The following is a 19,419-nucleotide window of genomic DNA, read 5'->3' on the forward strand; positions in this document are numbered from 1 at the left end:
TAGTTGACAGATGGCTGTGGTGGTATACAAGGCTCTCAGTGAATCTGATTCTTGGTCTTCATATTATTATTTCTTAGTAAACACTTAATATTTCAACCTCAGTTGTTTTCTGTTTTATTGTATTTTCATTTGAAAATCCCATGTGGCATAATTTCTCACTATTTCCTTACATCTTCTGTCTTCCATCAGGTGGCTCTAAGGATATTTTCTACTCTATTTCATCTGGAGACCCTCATGGCTACTTTACAGTGGACAGCGCCTCTGGTACCATTCGCACAGCCCTTCCTCTGGACCACGAGACCTGCTCCAGTCTTGACCTGGAGATCCAGGCACGATTTGGCTCTCCTCCGGCATATGGAATCAGCCGGGTACACATAACCATTGCAGACATCAACGACAATGCCCCTACCTTCCTGCCATCCTCATCAGAGTCCCTTCTTTTACCCGAGATCACCAAAATGGGGACGATTATCTACCGTATTCAGGCCACCGACAAAGACTCCGGCCATAACGGTCAGCTCAGCTTCGATCTAGTCTCTGCTGGGGCTGCAGGCAGCAGTGGCCAGAGGACATTTGGCGTCGACAGGGGCAGTGGGGAGGTACGTCTAATTGGGAGTTTATCATATGAAAGTGTCCCTCGCTATGACCTTCAGGTGGTTGCCAAGGATGGTGGAGCCCCTCAACTTAGCTCCACCTTCACCCTTGTGGTCCACATCCAAGCACAAGACGCACAAGGCCCAAACTTTGATACCCTTACGTACCGCGTGGAGCTACGTGAAAACACCCCTCTAAACACGCGTTTCCTTCAAGTCCGTGCACTTAACAGAGAAGCTTCTGGAAATGGTGGAAGCTCCTCCTCCTCATCATCTTCCTCCTCTATTTCCTACCGCCTCAGACCTGATGGTGATGCCGCAGGTTTTGGCATCATGGCAGATAGCGGTTGGCTGTTTGTTCGGAGCTCTTTAGACCGAGAAGTCAAAGACATGTTCCTGTTGACTGTTCTTGCCACCTCGGGCCCAGGAGGTGCAGGAAGAACCGGCAGCGCGACCGTCCGGGTAACAGTGACGGATGAAAACGACAACTCCCCTCGACTGAGCCAGGAGAGGGTGTTTCTGGCTGTCAGAGAAAACCTGCACGCGGGAACGGGCTTCGGCAGGGTTTCTGCAACGGACAGAGACGCAGGACTAAATGCTCGACTCACCTACAGGCTGCTGCACACAGACAGGCATTTTCAGATAAACTCGCAAACAGGTAACAATAAACACCGTAACCATAACACAAATAGGGATAATAGTACACTTTTTTTTAACTGTGCTGCACAGCATGAAATGTAGTTACTTCATAAGCAGTGATAATACCAGCATAATGTCCCCTGAGGAGTTGATGATTTGCTCTTTCTCAATTAAATTAAATTAACACGGTAATTACTCAACGGCTTCCCTCGTGTCCTTTTTTTTGCTTTAGGTGAGATTAGCACCCGCCTTGCACTGGACAGAGAGCAGCAGTCCAGCTATCAGGTTATTGTGGTTGTACAGGACGGGGGTACGCCCCCTCGCAGTGCAACAGGGACTGCACATATCACTGTGCTGGATGAAAATGACCACGCCCCCAGTTTCATTCATGCCAGACCTGACAGGGAGCTGGTGCTTCAGGTGAGAAGGGAGGGGGAGATTAGTTATATCAGCAAGCAGTTTTGGGGGATAAATTTTATCTATCAATGAATCTAATTTTCTTTTATGCATGCTGGGGTTTTATTAGTGGGGTGTGACATAAACCCACAGAGAGGTGGTATCGTAGCAACTTGCCCTAAAAGTGAGGATTTAATGGATCTGCAGTTGCGTTCATTCCCGGTGAGTAACAATACTTCTTTGCAGGTGACTGAGGGGCTTCCATCAGGAACAGTCATAGGGACGCTGGCAGCTAAAGATCCAGACGAGGGAGAGAATGGCACCATCTATTACTCATTATCAGGTGAGCCTCATAATTCATCTTATAGCCACAAATTTACAGATTTTTCCACATGCCACGGCATCCACATAACATACATCGTTAATGTTTGTTTCATTTACTTCAGGCTCCAGAGCAGAGCGTTTCTCCATCAATCCAACCACCGGTGAGCTTAGAAGCGCTTCCCCTCTGAGACTGACAGAGCGAGCCGAGTACGCCTTCACTGTGACTGCTGCCGACCACGGCGCACCGACACTCAGCTCCACCTGCCAGCTACGAATACAAGTAAACACAATCTGCACATTTTCATATCCTCATCCAGCTGCCAAACATCTTCATATGCACTGAATTTCCAAAATATTCTGTGACGTCTCCTGATTGGACACAAAGTCTGGTGAGCGAACCTAAACATCTGTGCTTCACCTCAGTCCTTCTGCGTTTCTTTTTGTAACACAAGCTGTAATTTCCTCAATCTGAGGACAACAGTGAGCAGTTTGACTGTCAAAGGAATTTGGAAAAGAGGTAAATATGAGAAAGAGAGAAACTGAACCTGTGCCTTTATAAACAAAGAGCTCTATCCAATCTAGTGGGTGTTTCCTGATCCAAAGGTTAGAGGGGTAACTAGAACCCATGGTGCGAAAGACTGAGCTAATACTGTGAACTTTCTGGAGGAGGGTCAGTCCTCCATATCAACATACAATATCAGGAATTCAACTGCAGGGAAAAAAAAAAGCTTAGGAGCTCAGTGTTTTTGTGCGATGTGGTTTCAGAAAGGAAAAGGATGCTAATTACGATGGGAGTGCTTGCCTTAGATTTCGCCTGTGCACTGCTTGTGCGGCTCTGAGATTAGACAGAGGGGAAACAGGCACCTTGGAATCAAATGCTCCCAGATGAGATCTGATGAAAGCCAGCTGCATCAAATCACACAGAGAGAAAGGGAATACACTGCAGTACAGTAGCAAGCAGTGATACATGCACGCACAGAGACACGCTCGCTGTAATGACACGTTCAAACACTTGCATGAGGTAACGTTTCCAGTTAATGATTTTGAGATAACATTTCCCTTAGCTGCGCGTAAAATCAGACACACGGATACCGTTGTACACCACATGTACTACAGTACACATGATAGTTAGCCTGTACAGAGAAAAGGCAAATGAGGCGAAAAAGTATAAGTAGTGCAGTGCAGCACATTTGTTAGTGCTGCCAGCTCATTAAATTATGTGATCTGAGGAAGTGCATTTAAGCAAATTACTTAAAAAACAGACTTTCACCAGCTGTAGTCATCCATTTGGAGCTTGAGCCCAGAATTTCAGTGCAATCAGTTATTGTTTGTGTCGGCACTACAATCAAGCACGGAGGAAAAGCTGCAACATACTTCTGCTTCTACTGCTGTTTTTTTTTTTTTTTTTTAATAAAAAGTGATCAAAAGTAGTGATGTAGTCCTATAGGCACTTGAGTTATAGCAACTGGAGGCTTCAAGGATAGAGGATAGAGGCTTTTTCAGTTCTAAAAACTGATGGAAAGTCCCCAAGAATTTAACTCTTACGAGTAAGAGTTAAAAGGTTGTTATTAAAGGTCTCATGGGTCAAGTTGTGAGTGAGTGGGGGTGAGGTAGTAACAAATGGGCCTTGATAACGTGTGGATAGTAGCGCATTTCACCTGCAAATACGTGCAAAAAGTGGTCAGACTTAACCACATCATGTCCCTCCTCTTTTAGTTTTAGTTTGAATCCAATTAATGGAGGAAAAAAACCTCCACTAATCGCTATAGGTATTGAGGACAAAGGAGTGTGTGTGTCCGTGTGTGTATTTCATGATGATGAAACCAGAAAATCTGCTTATATTTCCTCAGAGCTCTTTGATCCGTCCCAGAGCAGTGTTGAACCCTGAGGTGGTTCAAAGTGTCAAAGGCCCTCTGGCTCATATTTGTTTCCCATTGGAGCAGCCTGTAGCATATGTGGAGGTTGCTTATTGCTCTGAATTATTTGAACTGGAACACTTACAGTTTTCCCTACTATCACACCCTTCATTATTTTGTCACAGGTCACAAAGCCTGACTCTCAAGTTGAAGCCAGAATGCGGCAGTGTCAAGATATTTACTGGAAGGATTACACGTAATGCCTTCATGCACAGTGAGAGTGCCTGTGAAGGTTATTATAGCATTAACAACAAAACAGAGACAGACGACAGCCCAAGGCTATGTTTAGGGATGGGTTGGGGTGAGAGCCATATAGATGCATTGTCTGCAGAATATCAGAGGAAATCAGATCCTTTAACACACGTATACAGCTTCTTGCCGCTTTCCTCCTTTTTGTTACCGAGAAGTGTTGTTTCAGTCTGTTTTGGGACAGATCCAAGGATGAATTACACTGCAATTTAAATCACAATTATTATTGGAAAGACTTTACCACAAATACTCAGGAAATTGGTTTGTTTGACACTAGTTTCCTTTTCTTTAGGTTCTCAGCTCTTCCAGGTCCAGCCCCAAGCCCAACGTTCTCTCTATGACCCTGAACACAGTCGAAGGGGCAGCTCCAGGTTCTGTCATTGGTTCAGTCCGTCCACCTGATCAGCATGAATCTGCTCTATTGGAAGGCCAGGTGACCTACCTGGTCGTGGGAGGGACAGATCGCGATGGGACCTTTATGGTGGACCACTTAAAGGGCGATGTGTACGTGGTCCGGGACCTGGACTATGAGAAGGGCTCAAGATACACCCTGCACATCGAGGTGTCGGACTTCTCTCAGGCATTTCCCAGCAGCCACCTGGTGAAACTAGATATCAACGTGCAGGACAGCAATGACCATGCGCCCCAGTTCACTGAAGACCCCGTTACCATTGTGATCCACGAGAACATCGAACCAGGGGCTTCCATATACACCTTCCAAGCTGTGGATCAGGTAGGAAAGAGTGTATGGGATCAATATGCTTTCAATAAAGCACAGTTAATCTGAGTTATGTTGTTATTCATGTTCTTTTCAGCTTTGTATTCACTGTTTTTTGTCATTGTTTAATCCTAAAATATCAGTTATTCTGTTATCTGTTAACAGAACTGACATCTTCAAATTGATCGTTTTATCCTAATAAAGTATTTTATTAATTTAATGATCAATTCATTATCATTGTTGTTGTTGTTAAATTTTCTGCAGAAGAAAAGTAGAAGGAGAATAATCTATCCACTTCCTGTCTAATTTATCTATTCTTTCTTTTTGTTTTATAGGATGGCAGTGGACCCAACAGTGAGCTGCGCTATTCCATCGAGCACTTCTGGCCTGAAACTCCTGACTTCCTCATCCTTGACCCGTCAAGCGGAGTCCTCACCCTGGGGCAGAAGTTAGACCGTGAGTCCACACCCTCCCTTTACCTCGTGGTGCGAGCCACAGACCAGGCAGTGGATATCTCTCAGAGACGCTGGAGTTCGGTCACCGCCCGAGTGTTCGTGACAGACGAAAACGACAACGCGCCGGTCTTCAGCTCTCCATCTGCAGTCAGCGTCATGGAGGATCAGCCTGTAGGGTGAGTGTCACGTCAGTGTCGGTAATAAAATATCTTTGGAATCCTCAAGTGCATTTCCGTGATGATGTTTGGTTTGTGTCTTCGTTGACAGGTTTGTGATTTTGTACGTCATGGCTCGAGATTCAGACGAAGGAGAAAATGGCAGAGTATCATACAGAATTCAGGCAGGCAACAGTGCTGGTCGCTTCAGCCAGAACCCTGACACCGGTGAGCTTTGAGGGTGGGGCGTACCATTTGAAAATACTGTAATGTGAAATCGATATCTCAAGACGTAGGGAACTTTCCATGACTATCCAATTTACACTCCATCAAAAAACGAGTAAAATTCACCACATAGTTCCTTGTGCTTTAAGTGATCTAACACAGCAGGACAAGCCTGTGGCCTTTTTCTTTGGGATTTAATGATTGATGGAAGCCGCCTGGATGAACAAAACTTTCCAGAAGATCATAATTAGACACTGAAGTGCTGCTGTGTAATATTTCCTTGGAATCATACTTGGTGTCCTTTTCTTGATGGATTTGTTCATGGGAACCAATCTTTATTTGGGCTCGAGATGTGGATAGCTCTTGATATTTTTTTTCTTCATATGTGATCTCTTCATTGTTGGAGCGTGGTGGTGTGGGCGTGCTCAGCGCTTTCTGGGATGAGATTAACAACTACGACACAGACACTTAATGTAGCTTCCAGATGGAAGAAAGTCTTTACGCCATTACTGTCAAGTGTCTGGCTCCTTAACAGGGAGTGATTTCACCTCTGGTTTGTTTCTCAGGCGTGTTGGTGTTAGGCTTTTGGTTATTAATAGCTGTAGTGACACATTAGCATGTATTGTGAAGACATGCACCAAACCCCTGGGCTAATGTGAAGGGTATCACTAGATTTATTATTGCTTATAAGTGATATATCTGCTCTGCAAGCTGTTCTAATTTTCAATTACTTTATTTTATGAACTACAATTTACATTTTATTGATTGCCTATAAAGTTCTATATCTGACTATTTAGAGCATCATTTAAGTAATATGCTTGGATAAATGGATACTTGGGTGATTTATGCGCTGTGGATTAAATATTCTTACTTACTTTGCAAAAGTTTTGAGCCACCCCTGATTTGTTTATATTTAGCTTCCAAGAAGCAACACTTTCTTCTAACTTTTTAAAGTGGCGTTGAGGAATAGTTCTCCAGGGTTTGTGAGGGTCTTTCAAAGTTCATCTTTGGACACTGGCTGCTTTTTCCCCCCTCGTTTTCAGTCCAAGTCTTGTGCCTGAGCATTTTCGAAGGAATGTTTTTGTTAAAACACTTAACTCTGACCTATGAATCATTCAAACACACAAAAGATTGAATGATTGAAGTAGTTTTTTGTCTAAGCATAAGAGACAACTTAATGCGCTTTGTTACCAGCAGCCTGTCACATAACACATATTTTTCCCCATTTCTTTAGTCGAATCTACAAAAAATGCCAAAGATAACACACTTTAACAGACATAAAATCAGATTTTTGCAACAACAATGTGACTCCCGAAGAGCTATTAGCTGAAAACTTGGCATATCTTCCCATGCTGTGCAGTGAAAAAGATGTGGCAGGCCTGTAAAATTATTTATAGAATATGAACAATACATGAAAGTCATGTCTTAAAGCAATATGAAAAAATCCAACAAAAAGTTGACACAGGACCTGCATCTGACCCTTCAGTTGATCAAACTAGTGTTTTCTAAAGCCTAATAATAAGCCTAATATTCAAGACTAATTGAAGAAATTATAAGAAGGCTTGCCCAAGTGAATTCAGGCTATGTTGAAGAATAAAGGTGGTCAGACCAAATATTAACTTTCAAGTTTGTTAGAGTTATAAAAACTGTTCAAAACACTGTTTTGCCTTATATACTGTTTTTGCCCTACTTATATAATATGTTTCTGTGTGTGGCGACACGTTTCAATAAATTGCTGCACCTGTTTCACATTTTCCTAACAAAATATAAAGAAATGAGGGCTTTTTTACAGCACTGCATTTTCTTTAATGTACATTTTCTTATATTTAATATGGCATTTGATGATAAAGGGTAACACCGCCTTTATCATATGGTCGATACTGTATCAGTAAAGCAAAATAGGCTCGAGTGTGTAATGCAATAGTTCGCTAGATGGTTTGCATCTGTTTTCTTTTAACTAAAACAGGGCAGCTAGCGAGACCTCACAGAAACATCAGAGCCTCAGCCTCACAAAAAGTTCTACACACAATGTATGTTTGGCAAGCTGTAACATTTAGAAATTACACACGTCTCTCAGGCTTCTGCATGCCGGCTAAGCTTGTAGACTCATGCGAAAAGTATACACACACACACACACACACACACTTCATATGGCCTCTTACTTTGCCTTGAACGTCAGGGTGATGACTGGTTTGTGACATCTAGGTAAGAGTCTTAATCACAGACGCTGTGTAAACTGGTATGATTTACATAAAATACCCATTTCGGTTAATGGCTTGCAGACTTAAATGCAAACATATGATCGTGTTGCATTAAAAAAAAGCATATTGACCTAAGGCAAGGCCATGAGTTGATTTGGGATTGCAGCTCGAACAGAAGCGTGTGTTTACCTGTGTGCCTGTTTTACAGTGTTTACAGTAATCATACATGTTAAGTGATAATAAGTAGATACACATTTCAATGCATGTTCAAAGTGCCAGAATTGAATAGCTGGTATGAAGTAGCTGTACTTTCTGGGCTTTCAGTGGAAAATCTCATAAAGCAAAGCTGTGAAGGTTTTTGCTTTTACAAGTCCTTCAGGCATAAAAGATACAGAAAATCACAGGTACAGAAAATTGCACGTTCGCAAAAATAATCCAAACACACACTTAGACACAAAAACAGCAAGGAACACAGAAAAAGGCCAAAAAAAAAATCTGTTTTAGAGTATCTGTTTCAATTTGAGTATTTGGGGGAAAGTTTTCGAAAGCTGTTATGCAGCACTCTCTGATTATTCTTCTCTTTCCCTCCTAGGCTCTCTCTCCATCCTTAAATCCCTAGACCGTGAAGAGCAAGAAATCTTCAATCTCACTATTGTAGCAGAAGATCATGGAATACCGCAGCTTTCCACCTCTCAGGTGCTGTGCGTGCAGGTGATTGACGTGAATGACGAGGCTCCAGTGTTCCTGCGGGCAGAGTTCGAGGCACAGGTGATGGAAAACCAAGGACCAGGAGCCTCAGTGTTGACAGTAACGGCCACTGACCGGGACCAAGGTTGGTTTAAATGTTTTATTACAGTTTTAAGTTTAGAGTATGTGCAGTCAATAAGAAGAAGTGAGCTTAAAGGGCAGGGAGGATGTGCAGAAATATGTTCTGTTTGCTGCAGAATATATCTGCAATTTATGTCTTCAATTTGTCCGCTCAACTTGCTAGACATCTAAAAACATGGCCAGTGAACACTAGTAGGATATATGAGGTTAAAATGAAAGTGAATTTTCTTTTAAATAATTGGGACTGAACATATGAAGCTATAACAAATGAATGAGAGTTTAAGAGACTCAGCTTAATCTCAGTCATGACTGCTGAGCTGAGAGGTGGGAGAAGTGCTTGAGTTGGAGAGCAAGAGATTAAAATAGACCAATCATGACTTGACAAGACCACTTTATCTCAGTCACATGACTGATGGGTGACATTTTTCTCACTGCTGTTTAATGTTTTAAGTGAACTAGACTAGTAGGAATGTGAAAATAAGCCAACATAAGCATTAGCTGCAAAAAGTTTGTTTTATTTAGTAAAAGTAAAAAGAAATCATTTAGTAAAAAAAAAAAAAGAAAGAAATACTTTACAAAAATAAGGTAAAATTCACCCAATATTGCTCCATCTATTCTGATTGGTTTTCTTTAATCGCAACACTTCTCCATAAGTTTGTATTTATCCAGCTTCCTTACTGATATAAACCTCAAAAACAACAACAAACCAATTTCTAATGACAGAATATACACACTGTGTAAAATATGAGTTATTATATCATCATGTTTTAAAACACTAAACTAAATCATGAAGTAGTAACTTGCTAAACAAAGACATTCACTGAAATTCTTCATTTTCTTCTTCTTTATATTTCATGAGTATCGTATCTTTATACCTTTTGTTAAGTGCTCTGTGTTTATGTTAAGTGAGCTTGTATTGAAATGAACTACTCTAAACTTTGAGGTGCGAATTTGAAGGGACCACCTATGGGAACAAAGGTTCCCAGTGACTAACATATGACAGAATGTTATGTAAGCTAGTAGCTTGATACCTGTGCAGCAGCAGCTTGCATTGTATTTTAAAATTAAATAAATGTGTCCTAAAAATGAGACATTTTCCAATTGCTAATACATGGCTCTGACAAAAACGTCTTTAAAAAGTAAGATCTCGTTTAGTTCAGGATGAGCAAATTGTACAAATTGAAGACAGTTGTTATTTTTGGCCAAAGGAATAATGCCAAGAAAGTCACGATATGGAAGGAAAAAAAGGTTCCAAGTTTCAGTGCTGGTTTAATGAGTAAGAAGGAAGCTGATCAGCCCCCAAAACCATAGAACTAAACCACACACATAAATGGTTTTGAGAAACCAAATCTTTTTAAATCAATCACATGCAGATGCTAACGATAATGTGTGGTCACAATCTTCATCCAGAGCCTTATAAGTTTACGGCACCGGCACTTGCAGCTGTAATTCTTTGAAATTACTGCCTTATTACATTTAATGTAGCCAAGTCCATTGTGTGCCTTTATTTCTATTTGCGTCTTGTTTTTTTTATGAAGGTTCTAATGGACAAATAACATACGGAGGAGTATCAGAGGAAGGCTTTATAATCAACCCTGTGACAGGAGCCATCACCACCACAAAGGAACTGGACACAGAGCTACAGGATCACTACACTCTTACAGGTATTAAATGCCTTACGAGTTTATTTAAATGCTTTAATTAATGTGTTAGTTTAAGCATATATCAGCTCATATGAACAGTTTATTTTAACTTGCTTTACTCACTCTAACATCTCTTTTATTTCTGTCTCATATCAGTATATGCCAGGGATGGAGGCCTCCCTCCTAACTTTGCCAAGACTGTAGTCCGAGTGGAGGTGCAGGACGTGAATGACAACGCTCCAATCTTTGCAAAGCCGTTTTATGGACTTGAAGTGCCAGAGAACCAGGCTCCTGTAGAGCTTTGCATCCTCAAGGCCACAGACCCTGACTCAGGTCCTGGTGGAGAGCTGGAGTACAGAATTGCTGGTGAGAAACTGCATTGTGTGTCCAATCCAAGTATTTTATTAGATTTTAAAGAGTGATTTAGGTTCCCACAATTGCTGTAATTGCTGTTTACTGGGAGAAACATTACATTTTTGTCATTTTTGTTGTTTTTTTAGAGGCCAGAAAATCATAAAGTTTGAATTTAGAGATTTTAATGTGTTACTAAAATTGACTCCTGGACCCATTTTTGCTGATATTGTACCTACTCTATTGTAAGAGTTTAGTCCTGACTAGGAGATTTTGGACTAATTTACCCTATTGTGTTTTACTAGACCCTGTTTCTCCCATATCTCAAATAAAACCTGCACAGAGTGGCCAAATGTTTGCTCCTGATATAGTCTTATCAAAAGCACTACTACCTCTCTAGAGAGAAAATCTGGACTAAGTGCAGAGCTGGCACAGATGTCTCCATTCCTCTCCGTCTTTCAGCATTGAATTCAGGTTGGTTTTTTGTTTTTTTTCTATCCACTTCTTCTAGCCGGGGACCCTGATGGAGATTTTCAACTCCACGCCAGCACAGGAGCCCTGTCGACGTCTCGCGGGCTCGACAGGGAGACGCATGCAAAGTACACTCTGGAGGTGGTGGCCACAGACCGAGGCAGCCCTGCTCTCAGTGCTACTGTCACAGTGGAGGTCAACGTGCTGGACGTCAATGACAACAACCCCGTCTTCAGCAAAAGTAGCTACTCGGTGGAAATTTCAGAGGATGCTACAGAGGGAGCACAGGTTCTTGAGGTGGGATGAAATGGAAATAAATATATTCAAAAATTGTAAATACTTGAAAAAAAGTTTTTAATAATCTGACTTTTTTTTTTGTATCTAGGTTTCAGCCACTGATACTGATGAAGACCTTAATGGGAAGGTTCTGTATTTCCTCAGTCGAGAGGCGCATGGCGCATTCAGTGTAGTTGAGCACAATGGTCGCATCACCACGTCAGCTCCTCTGGATCGCGAAAAACTGGCGTCATACAGCTTCCAGGTTTTTGCTGTTGACCTTTCACCGGCTGCACCTAGGAACTCGTCTGCTCAGGTAAATGAGGGGTTAGCTGTTTCAGGTGTTTAATGGGCTTGAATTTATGATCTGAAATCTAATTTCAGACATGATATCTTCCTTACAGGTGACAGTAACTGTCCTGGATGTCAACGACAACACCCCCTTCTTCATCCAAGATCCACTGGTCATTGAAGTGTCCAACAGGCGTTCCCAGCGGGTTTTAGCTACGATGAAGGCAGAGGACAAAGACTTTGGAGCAAATGGTTCTGTGTTTTACCGTTTCGCCACCCCAGTGAAAGGCTTCAGTATCAACTCCCTAACTGGGGAGATACAGGCCACTGAGCGACTGGCGGACCTCACCCAGGCACAAAGGACCCTGATAGTGGAGGCCATGGACCAAGGCAGCCCAGCTCAGTCGACACAGGGTGTTGTGATCATTTATGTGAAGGAGGTGGAATACAGTGGAATTCGTTTCTCGAGGAATGCTAGAGATGTCAGCATACAGGAGAATGCAGAGAAAGGTTGGGCAGTGTTATCAGGAATAGCAAGTAGTGCACCAGGTTTTAATTCTCCTATATCATTTTTTAAAACAATTACAAACACATTTTTTTTCTCTGCTCCACTGAAAAAATTCAGGTACCACTGTGGCTCAGGCTCAAGCTCAGTACCCAGATGGTTCTCGTAACGGTATCAGCTATAGCCTCTTCAGTGGGAACAGAAAGCAGGCCTTCAGTATCAGCTCTTCGACAGGTAACACTCACCCTTTAAGTGTTTCTTAAAGTATGTCTCGTGCAATGTGTTATCAAGATGGTTAATTAGTATAAGGATATTGTGATCTTCATTTTTTAATCAAATCTTCCTACTGTTTGTTCCACAGGTGAAATAAGGGTGCAGACCTCCAATGAACTAGACTTTGAAGACACCCCAAGACTCCGTCTTGTTGTGAAGGCTGAAACTGTGTCCTCTACATCTTACATGGCTTTCAACTTGATCCTGCAGGATGTCAATGACAACCTTCCTCGCTTCCAGCTGCAGAATTATGTGGCCTACATGAAGGAAGCACAAGGATATGAAATGCCAATCATACAGGTGCTCATAAATGTTAAAATAATAATAATAATAATACAGAGTTACAGAGATATTTGGTCTATTGGAGTTCTACAAAGGCTACAAATAAATTTCCTCCTCTTTGTTTCCCTTTCTGTCCTCGCTTTCCAGGTTGTTGCTGAGGATGTGGATCAGGGCCAAAATGGTCAGGTGACCTACTCCATCCAGTCATCAAGGATGAGTGGCCTCTTCAAGATTGATCCTGTGACAGGAAGCATTACCACAGCAGCCATCATGGACCGTGAGATCTTTACTCAAACTAAGTAAGAACTTCAACTTTTACTTTCTTGCTTTTGTAACCAAAATGTGATCAGTCTGAAACGGAATATTCACATAATTTTCAATCCAGTTAAATTCATTTCTATTCATGTAGCACCAAAGTGTAATAACAGAGGACAGTTTGGATTATCACCTTCTCTTCTCACCCACAGGCTGGTAGTTACAGCAACTGACAGAGGAAGTCCACGGCTCGCAGGTTCAGCCACACTGACGGTCATTATTGTTGACCAGAATGACAACAGTCCCACTATTCCCATACACCAGGAAATCCGCATCCCAGAGAGTAAGTTTTGCTGAATTTAAAAGGTATTGTTGGAGTTTCTGGTTAACACCCAGTGCTGACATTTACAAACAGTAAGGATCATCATCAAACAAATCATGCCTGTGCAATATATGTGGTGTGTTTGAATGCAACTAATAAGTTCATTTCCACTTTCTTTCTCTGTTAGATACTTTGATAGGCACTGAAATCACTCTCGTGACGGGCAACGACGTCGACTCCAGTCCTGCCCTCTCCTACTCTTTACAGCTAGACCCAACAGCACTAGGCAAGTTTGGGATTCACCGCTATAGTGGAGGCGTGTCACTCACTGCCCCTCTGGACTTTGAGGAGAAGACGTGGTACACCCTGACTGTCAGAGCCACTGACAGCCAGCACCAAACTGAGGCCAACATTACAATTTTGGTGGAAGATATTAATGACAATGCACCAGCATTTACACATGATCTTTATCAGGTATGCCGTTAATTTTATTTTTATTGTGTTTGTTGTTGTTTTCTAAAAATCCCAACAGGCACCTAAAGAGAAAGTTGCTTGAATGTGTTTTTGTCTGAGGTATTCACAAATTATAAGATCTTAAAAGAAAGTGAATTATTTTCAGAAACAGTTTATTTCTAGTAGACAACATTAAATGCACTTGTGGGCTTGAAACACATTGAATACACATTTGTACACTTCTGACTTGCACACAGTGGGTGTGATAAAATTTAACTGCCTAATATTAACTTGGGGACCATTGTGGAGATGAGCCTGTAAAAAATATACTACTCTGTCTCAGGAAATGACCTCAGTATAAAGAAAAACACACACAGGATAAAGGAACTACATTATAAAAAGTATTTTCCCCTCTGTGAAGGCAGTGCCTGTTGCCCTCCACACAGTGAGTTATAGGTTTATATGATCCAATGCTGGGGTGTTTGTTTCCTGTATCCAAATGTTAGAATTAATGTCTCTTTTTCTCTTAGGTTACTCTTCCTGAGCACACACCACCAGGAAGTGCAGTTATCACAGTAACAGCGACTGACAGGGACTCCGGCGAGAACGGCAGGATCACCTATAAAGTGATGTCGTCAACCAAGGAGGGTTTCTACATTGACCCGAGCAATGGTAAAGATAAGCTTGGCTGCTTCCTGCTCTATTTTATTTCCCTGCGCTCATTTTTAATAACACTTTTGGCACAATGAGTAAGTTCATCTCATTTCCTTCTGATTTCAGGAACTCTGTTCATCAATCACAGAGTTGAGTTTGACCCCGAGCGCCCATCAGTCAGCATCGTCATTGAAGCTCGCGACAGAGGCCTGCCCCCGCTCTCCTCTCTTACTACAGTCCAAGTTCAAATATCCGACGTCAACGACAATGCTCCTGTGTTTCACCAGTCGGAGTACAGGTCAGTCTGTGCTCATTAGAATTTGGACATATTGAGGTGCAACCCGAACAGCCGTCTTCACATAATACTCTTTGGTTGGTTTGCAGGGCTACGGTTTCTGAAGACACGATCCCAGGGTCGACAGTTCTCACTTTTGAAGCCTTCGACAGCGACCTCTCTCGAGAAAACTGCGGCTTCGACTTTGCCATTGCCAGCGGAAATGAAGGAAACGCATTCCAGATCGAAAGCAGCGTGCGCTTCCTGGAGGGACGGGGCTTTCAGACGGTTGGGACTCTGCTGTTGGCCGAGGGAGTTGACTTTGAAACCAAGTCACTGTACAACCTCACTGTGGTAGTGTCAGACCGCGGCGTACCGCAGAGGAGCTCTAGTGTTGCTGCGGTGATAACGATCGGTGATGTGAATGATAATCCTCCAGCATTCACCAGAGCAGAATACACCGTGTCACTGATTGAGGGTGCTACCGCTGGGACTGAGATCATACGACTGACTGCTACAGGTGGGTGTTCCTTCTTTCATCCAGTCACCTGTAAATGTTTCTCGCTGTCTTGTTTGGTCTCTCAGTTATATACTTGAACTCTGTTGTTGTATTTTTTAACAGACCCTGACTCAACTCCTAATGCTGAAGTCCAGTATTCTATCAGCTCTGGGAATGAGGTGAACTTATTTACTGTGGACCCGTGGAGTGGAGCCTTAAAGCTTCAGCGAGCACTCGATCGCGAGCACCAGCCCACACATGTTGTCATTGTTCAAGCGACAGATGGACAGGGTCACTTCGCCCTAGCTCCAGTCATTGTTGAGGTCAAAGACGTGAATGATAACCATCCGTTCTTCCCTGTGGATGTCCTGATAGCCAGTATCAGAGAAAACCAGCCAGCCAACTCAGCGGTGACTGTTCTGCACGCGATAGACCACGATACGGGGGTTTTTGGCCAGCTGAAGTATTACATGTTGGAACGGTCTGGGGCAGGAAAAGAAAGCTTTGCTGTGGACCAGAACTCAGGAGAAATCAGAAGCAAAATTCCATTTGACTTCGAGAAGGTCAACACCTTCAGTTTTGTCGCAGTGGCAGCGGATTCAGGCAACCATTCAGCCACTGTGACTGTACAGGTGTTTGTCACGGGTGAGGATGAGTATGACCCACTCTTCACATCCTCTGATTTCTCCTTTGAAGTTCCAGAGGGAGCCAAGAAAGGACAAAGCATTGGCCAGGTCCAGGCAAGTGATGAGGATGAAGGGGTGGATGGTATTGTTCTTTATTCTCTTACTGCCAGCTCTCCATATTTTGATGTAAACAAAACCACTGGGGTGGTCTTTCTCAAGCTGGACAGTTCAGGCAGCAGTAGCAGCAGTGGGTCGGGTCGGAGTAAACGGGAAACCAGAGTTATGACTTTAGACGTGCAAGCTCACAGCCCTCTGGATACATCTCGCACTACTACAGCCCAGGTCTCCATCGATGTGACAAACACCAACTTTGGCCTGGCCGCTGACGTCAACATCCTGGTTATTAGCATAGTTGCTGTGTCTCTTGGTTTTATCGTGTTGCTTGTGGTCATGGCAGTGGTTGTGTTCCTGGTCAAGTCACGCAGGAGAAAGAAAGGCCAGGAGACAGGAAACAGAACTGTTGCCTCGGGAACTGCCTTGCAAAAACTGGATGATTGCAGCCCTGGGCCAGGGGGAGAAAGGATCTACCACCAGGCCTTGCCAGGCTATGCTGGTGACCAAGGTGGTGCTGGTGGCGGACCCTACACTAGAGGAGGGTCTTTGGATCCTTCTCACTCCAGTGGTAGAGGATCAGCTGAAGCAGCAGAGGATGATGAGATCAGGATGATAAATGAGTATCCCCGCGTTGCATCCATCACCTCATCAATGCAGGAGCACATCTCTGCCAGAGGACCAGACTCTGGAATCCAGCAGGATGCTGACCAGCTTTCTGATATTTCCTGTGAGCCTGCAGCTTTGGAGGGCAGCACTTGGTTCAAAGGAAAGAAGCTAGGTGGCAGCCTCAGTGGGACCTTACTCTCTGGACAGCTCCCGGTCTACAGGGATGAGGGAGGTGGTTACCTAGGAGTGGGCCGTGGTCTCAATATTTCCCTCCCCAAGGATTATGCCTTTCCGGAGGATGGGAAACCTTCCGTAGATGGTTCCCTCACAGCTATTGTTGCCAGTGACGAGGAGCTCCGTGGAAGCTATAACTGGGATTATCTACTCAACTGGTGCCCTCAGTTCCAGCCTCTTGCAAATGTCTTCACAGAGATTGCCAGGCTGAAAGATGAAACTGCTCAGCAAAGTCAGAACCCTCGCCAGCCCTTCCAGCCCAAGCCCAAAATGGATCCTAAACCTAGAATTGACCCTCCACCTCTCATCACATCAGTGGCCCACCCAGGAGCCATGTCAGTTCCTCCCAAAGTCCCTGTAATTGGGCGGACATTCCCCCACTTGGCTTCACTCCGCAGGTCCCCCATCAGTCACGAGGGATCTATTTCATCAGCAGCGATGTCACCGAGCTTCTCCCCGTCTCTGTCCCCTCTGGCAGCTCGATCGCCAGCTGTTTCTCCATTTGGAGTCAACCAAGGGCCCTCAGCGTCCATGATCAGCACCAGGGAGCCCTCACTGGAACAGAGTCCCGATCATGAGATGAGAATATAATTGAAACATTTGAAACATGACATTACTATTTAGGGAGAAACTCTAAGACGGACAACCTGAACAAAGCATGACTGACCAGCATTTGGATGTTCTTTTGCATGGATCAAAAGAAAGCAAGCGGTGATGGTGTCAGTTTTATTGTCATTCTCAAAAACATTTGTCTTATTCCACAAAAAGAAATCAAGGTTTCCCAAATTCCCCGCTAGTGACATTTGGTGGGCAATACCCACAAAAAATACTTAGCGTCTGTCTCCTGGTAGAATATTTGTACTGCCATTGTGTCGGCAGCTTTGCAGGAATATGTGTGATGGGCTCGACTGCAGCAGCCCACCCATCCACTACAAAGTGACGCAGGACTCCACGAACTGATCGGGGTTAAGAGCCAAATAGAAAATGTGCACTTACCATGCCCTGCAGTCAGAGATCCCTTAGTGTGTAGATAGATAAATGTGTAGTTTTCATGTTACCTCGCTGGCTGGCCAGAGAGCTAAGGACCTCGTTCCTCTCTTTGTGTCTGTGGACTTCTGTTTTTTTACCCTCCAGTATTAAACCCATCTAGTGGCTACTCTGAGAATGGTCTCTGGACGCACCCGTCGGATCATATGGACAGACAAATGGTGTGTGTTCACAGAGACACTGATTCATTGATTTGCCAATGCATCGCATAGTGAAAAAACAATTGAGATTATTATTTTTCTCACCTTTCGGACAACACTCGTTTGGATTTAACCTTTATTTTATATTTTTATATAAATTTATGATTTCAGATCCATTATTTCACATGAAGAGGTTATTGTTTTTGAGTATTTGAATATATGTGTATTTGTATGTATGTGGGCTACATTATGTGTACTGTATGTGTCTCCTAGGTTTATAGAGACTTGTGATTGTTCAGAATTGAGTGACAGGGAGGCATTTGTGTTTTTAGCATTATTTATAATAAGAAAAGAGGACTTTCAACCACAAGCTTTGGAAACCATCAGCAGCTCACTTTATGCTGTGTTGAGATTTTTTTTTTGTCAAATTGTTGATCATCCTAAATCAAACACATATAAATCAGATGAAGAAAAATCTGTGATCAGTCTGTATTTCCACTTTGCAGCTGTTCAGCACTGTCGTGGCATGCACTTGCACTTGCACTTGCGCCACGCCGTGACAGAAGATTCCCTTTGTTATTCAGGGACAACTCGGTTTGCTGTTCACCTCTGTGTCTTTCAAAGAAAGTGCTTCCTAAAATCAGTTACATCACTCATTCACCTGAATGCGTTTTACTGTGAAGTTGTTCATCTCAGTACAAAGAAAACAACGATGAACAGGATGAGATTCTCAAATGGCAAAACCCGGAGAGATGTAGCACACGAGCCAGACAAGTGGCAACCAAAAGGCTGAATACATGAGCCCTAATGATTGTACAAGGATTTAGCCACCAGTGCTGTTTTTTATGTCTGTGACTTTACACATCGAGAATGTCAGTAGCATGATGAGGTGTTTTACACCAGCCCCCCCACCCACACCCACTGCTCAGACTCAGTTTTAGCAATCTTAAAATGTTGTTTTTGTTTTTCATTCTTTATATATACTCATCATCAAACTCATCATTTTAATTGCAGTGATTGGATGTCCTGATGTTTTCAAGATTTGGTTTCTACCTCTGTTCTGTGTTCAACCGTGCAGATCCCCATCATGCAAAGCTGGCACTGGTCCAGCTTAAAGTTACTCATGTCACGAGCCCAGCTCCAGCACTACATGCTCTTTGGCTGTTTCAGAAACATTTCTTTGTTTGAGAACCGCAGTTTGGAGTTCAGTTTGAGATGACTGCCAGTGACTGATCAGTGGAGCAATGGAAGACAGAAAGAAAAAAAGAAGAAGCTGTATTTCTTTTTTTAAAGCAAATAATAAATTCCTACTGATCTCTTTTGACAAATTGGAGTCGTACTTCATCTTTTTCAGGAGTCAAGACAGCGAGAGGAGAACTGAGAAGCGACTGATCTGAATGAATA

General features: G+C 43.0%; 1 protein-coding gene across 1 annotated transcript in view; it reads left to right on the forward strand.

Annotated features, from left to right (window-relative positions):
• Positions 1–18,750, forward strand: part of dchs1b (dachsous cadherin-related 1b) — an 83,240-nt gene extending 64,490 nt beyond the window's left edge. Inside the window, exons 8-29 of the mRNA XM_085470362.1 lie at positions 190–1,251; positions 1,465–1,652; positions 1,875–1,971; positions 2,075–2,232; positions 4,410–4,850; positions 5,171–5,466; positions 5,558–5,673; positions 8,464–8,703; positions 10,238–10,363; positions 10,499–10,708; positions 11,205–11,461; positions 11,550–11,756; positions 11,845–12,241; positions 12,357–12,470; positions 12,598–12,809; positions 12,939–13,090; positions 13,259–13,389; positions 13,556–13,842; positions 14,352–14,493; positions 14,602–14,773; positions 14,860–15,269; positions 15,372–18,750. Coding sequence (XP_085326488.1) covers positions 190–1,251; positions 1,465–1,652; positions 1,875–1,971; positions 2,075–2,232; positions 4,410–4,850; positions 5,171–5,466; positions 5,558–5,673; positions 8,464–8,703; positions 10,238–10,363; positions 10,499–10,708; positions 11,205–11,461; positions 11,550–11,756; positions 11,845–12,241; positions 12,357–12,470; positions 12,598–12,809; positions 12,939–13,090; positions 13,259–13,389; positions 13,556–13,842; positions 14,352–14,493; positions 14,602–14,773; positions 14,860–15,269; positions 15,372–17,419 — 7,463 coding nt within the window. The 3' untranslated portion in view covers positions 17,420–18,750. The remainder of the gene's footprint in view (positions 1–189; positions 1,252–1,464; positions 1,653–1,874; positions 1,972–2,074; positions 2,233–4,409; positions 4,851–5,170; positions 5,467–5,557; positions 5,674–8,463; positions 8,704–10,237; positions 10,364–10,498; positions 10,709–11,204; positions 11,462–11,549; positions 11,757–11,844; positions 12,242–12,356; positions 12,471–12,597; positions 12,810–12,938; positions 13,091–13,258; positions 13,390–13,555; positions 13,843–14,351; positions 14,494–14,601; positions 14,774–14,859; positions 15,270–15,371) is intronic.
• Positions 18,751–19,419: the final 669 nt, after the last annotated feature.

The sequence above is a fragment of the Copadichromis virginalis genome, linkage group LG10 (genome assembly GCF_057382275.1).
Source record: "Copadichromis virginalis isolate Kocher_CV1m ecotype Utaka linkage group LG10, C_Virginalis_male_GT1.1, whole genome shotgun sequence".
Lineage (NCBI taxonomy): Eukaryota > Metazoa > Chordata > Actinopteri > Cichliformes > Cichlidae > Copadichromis > Copadichromis virginalis.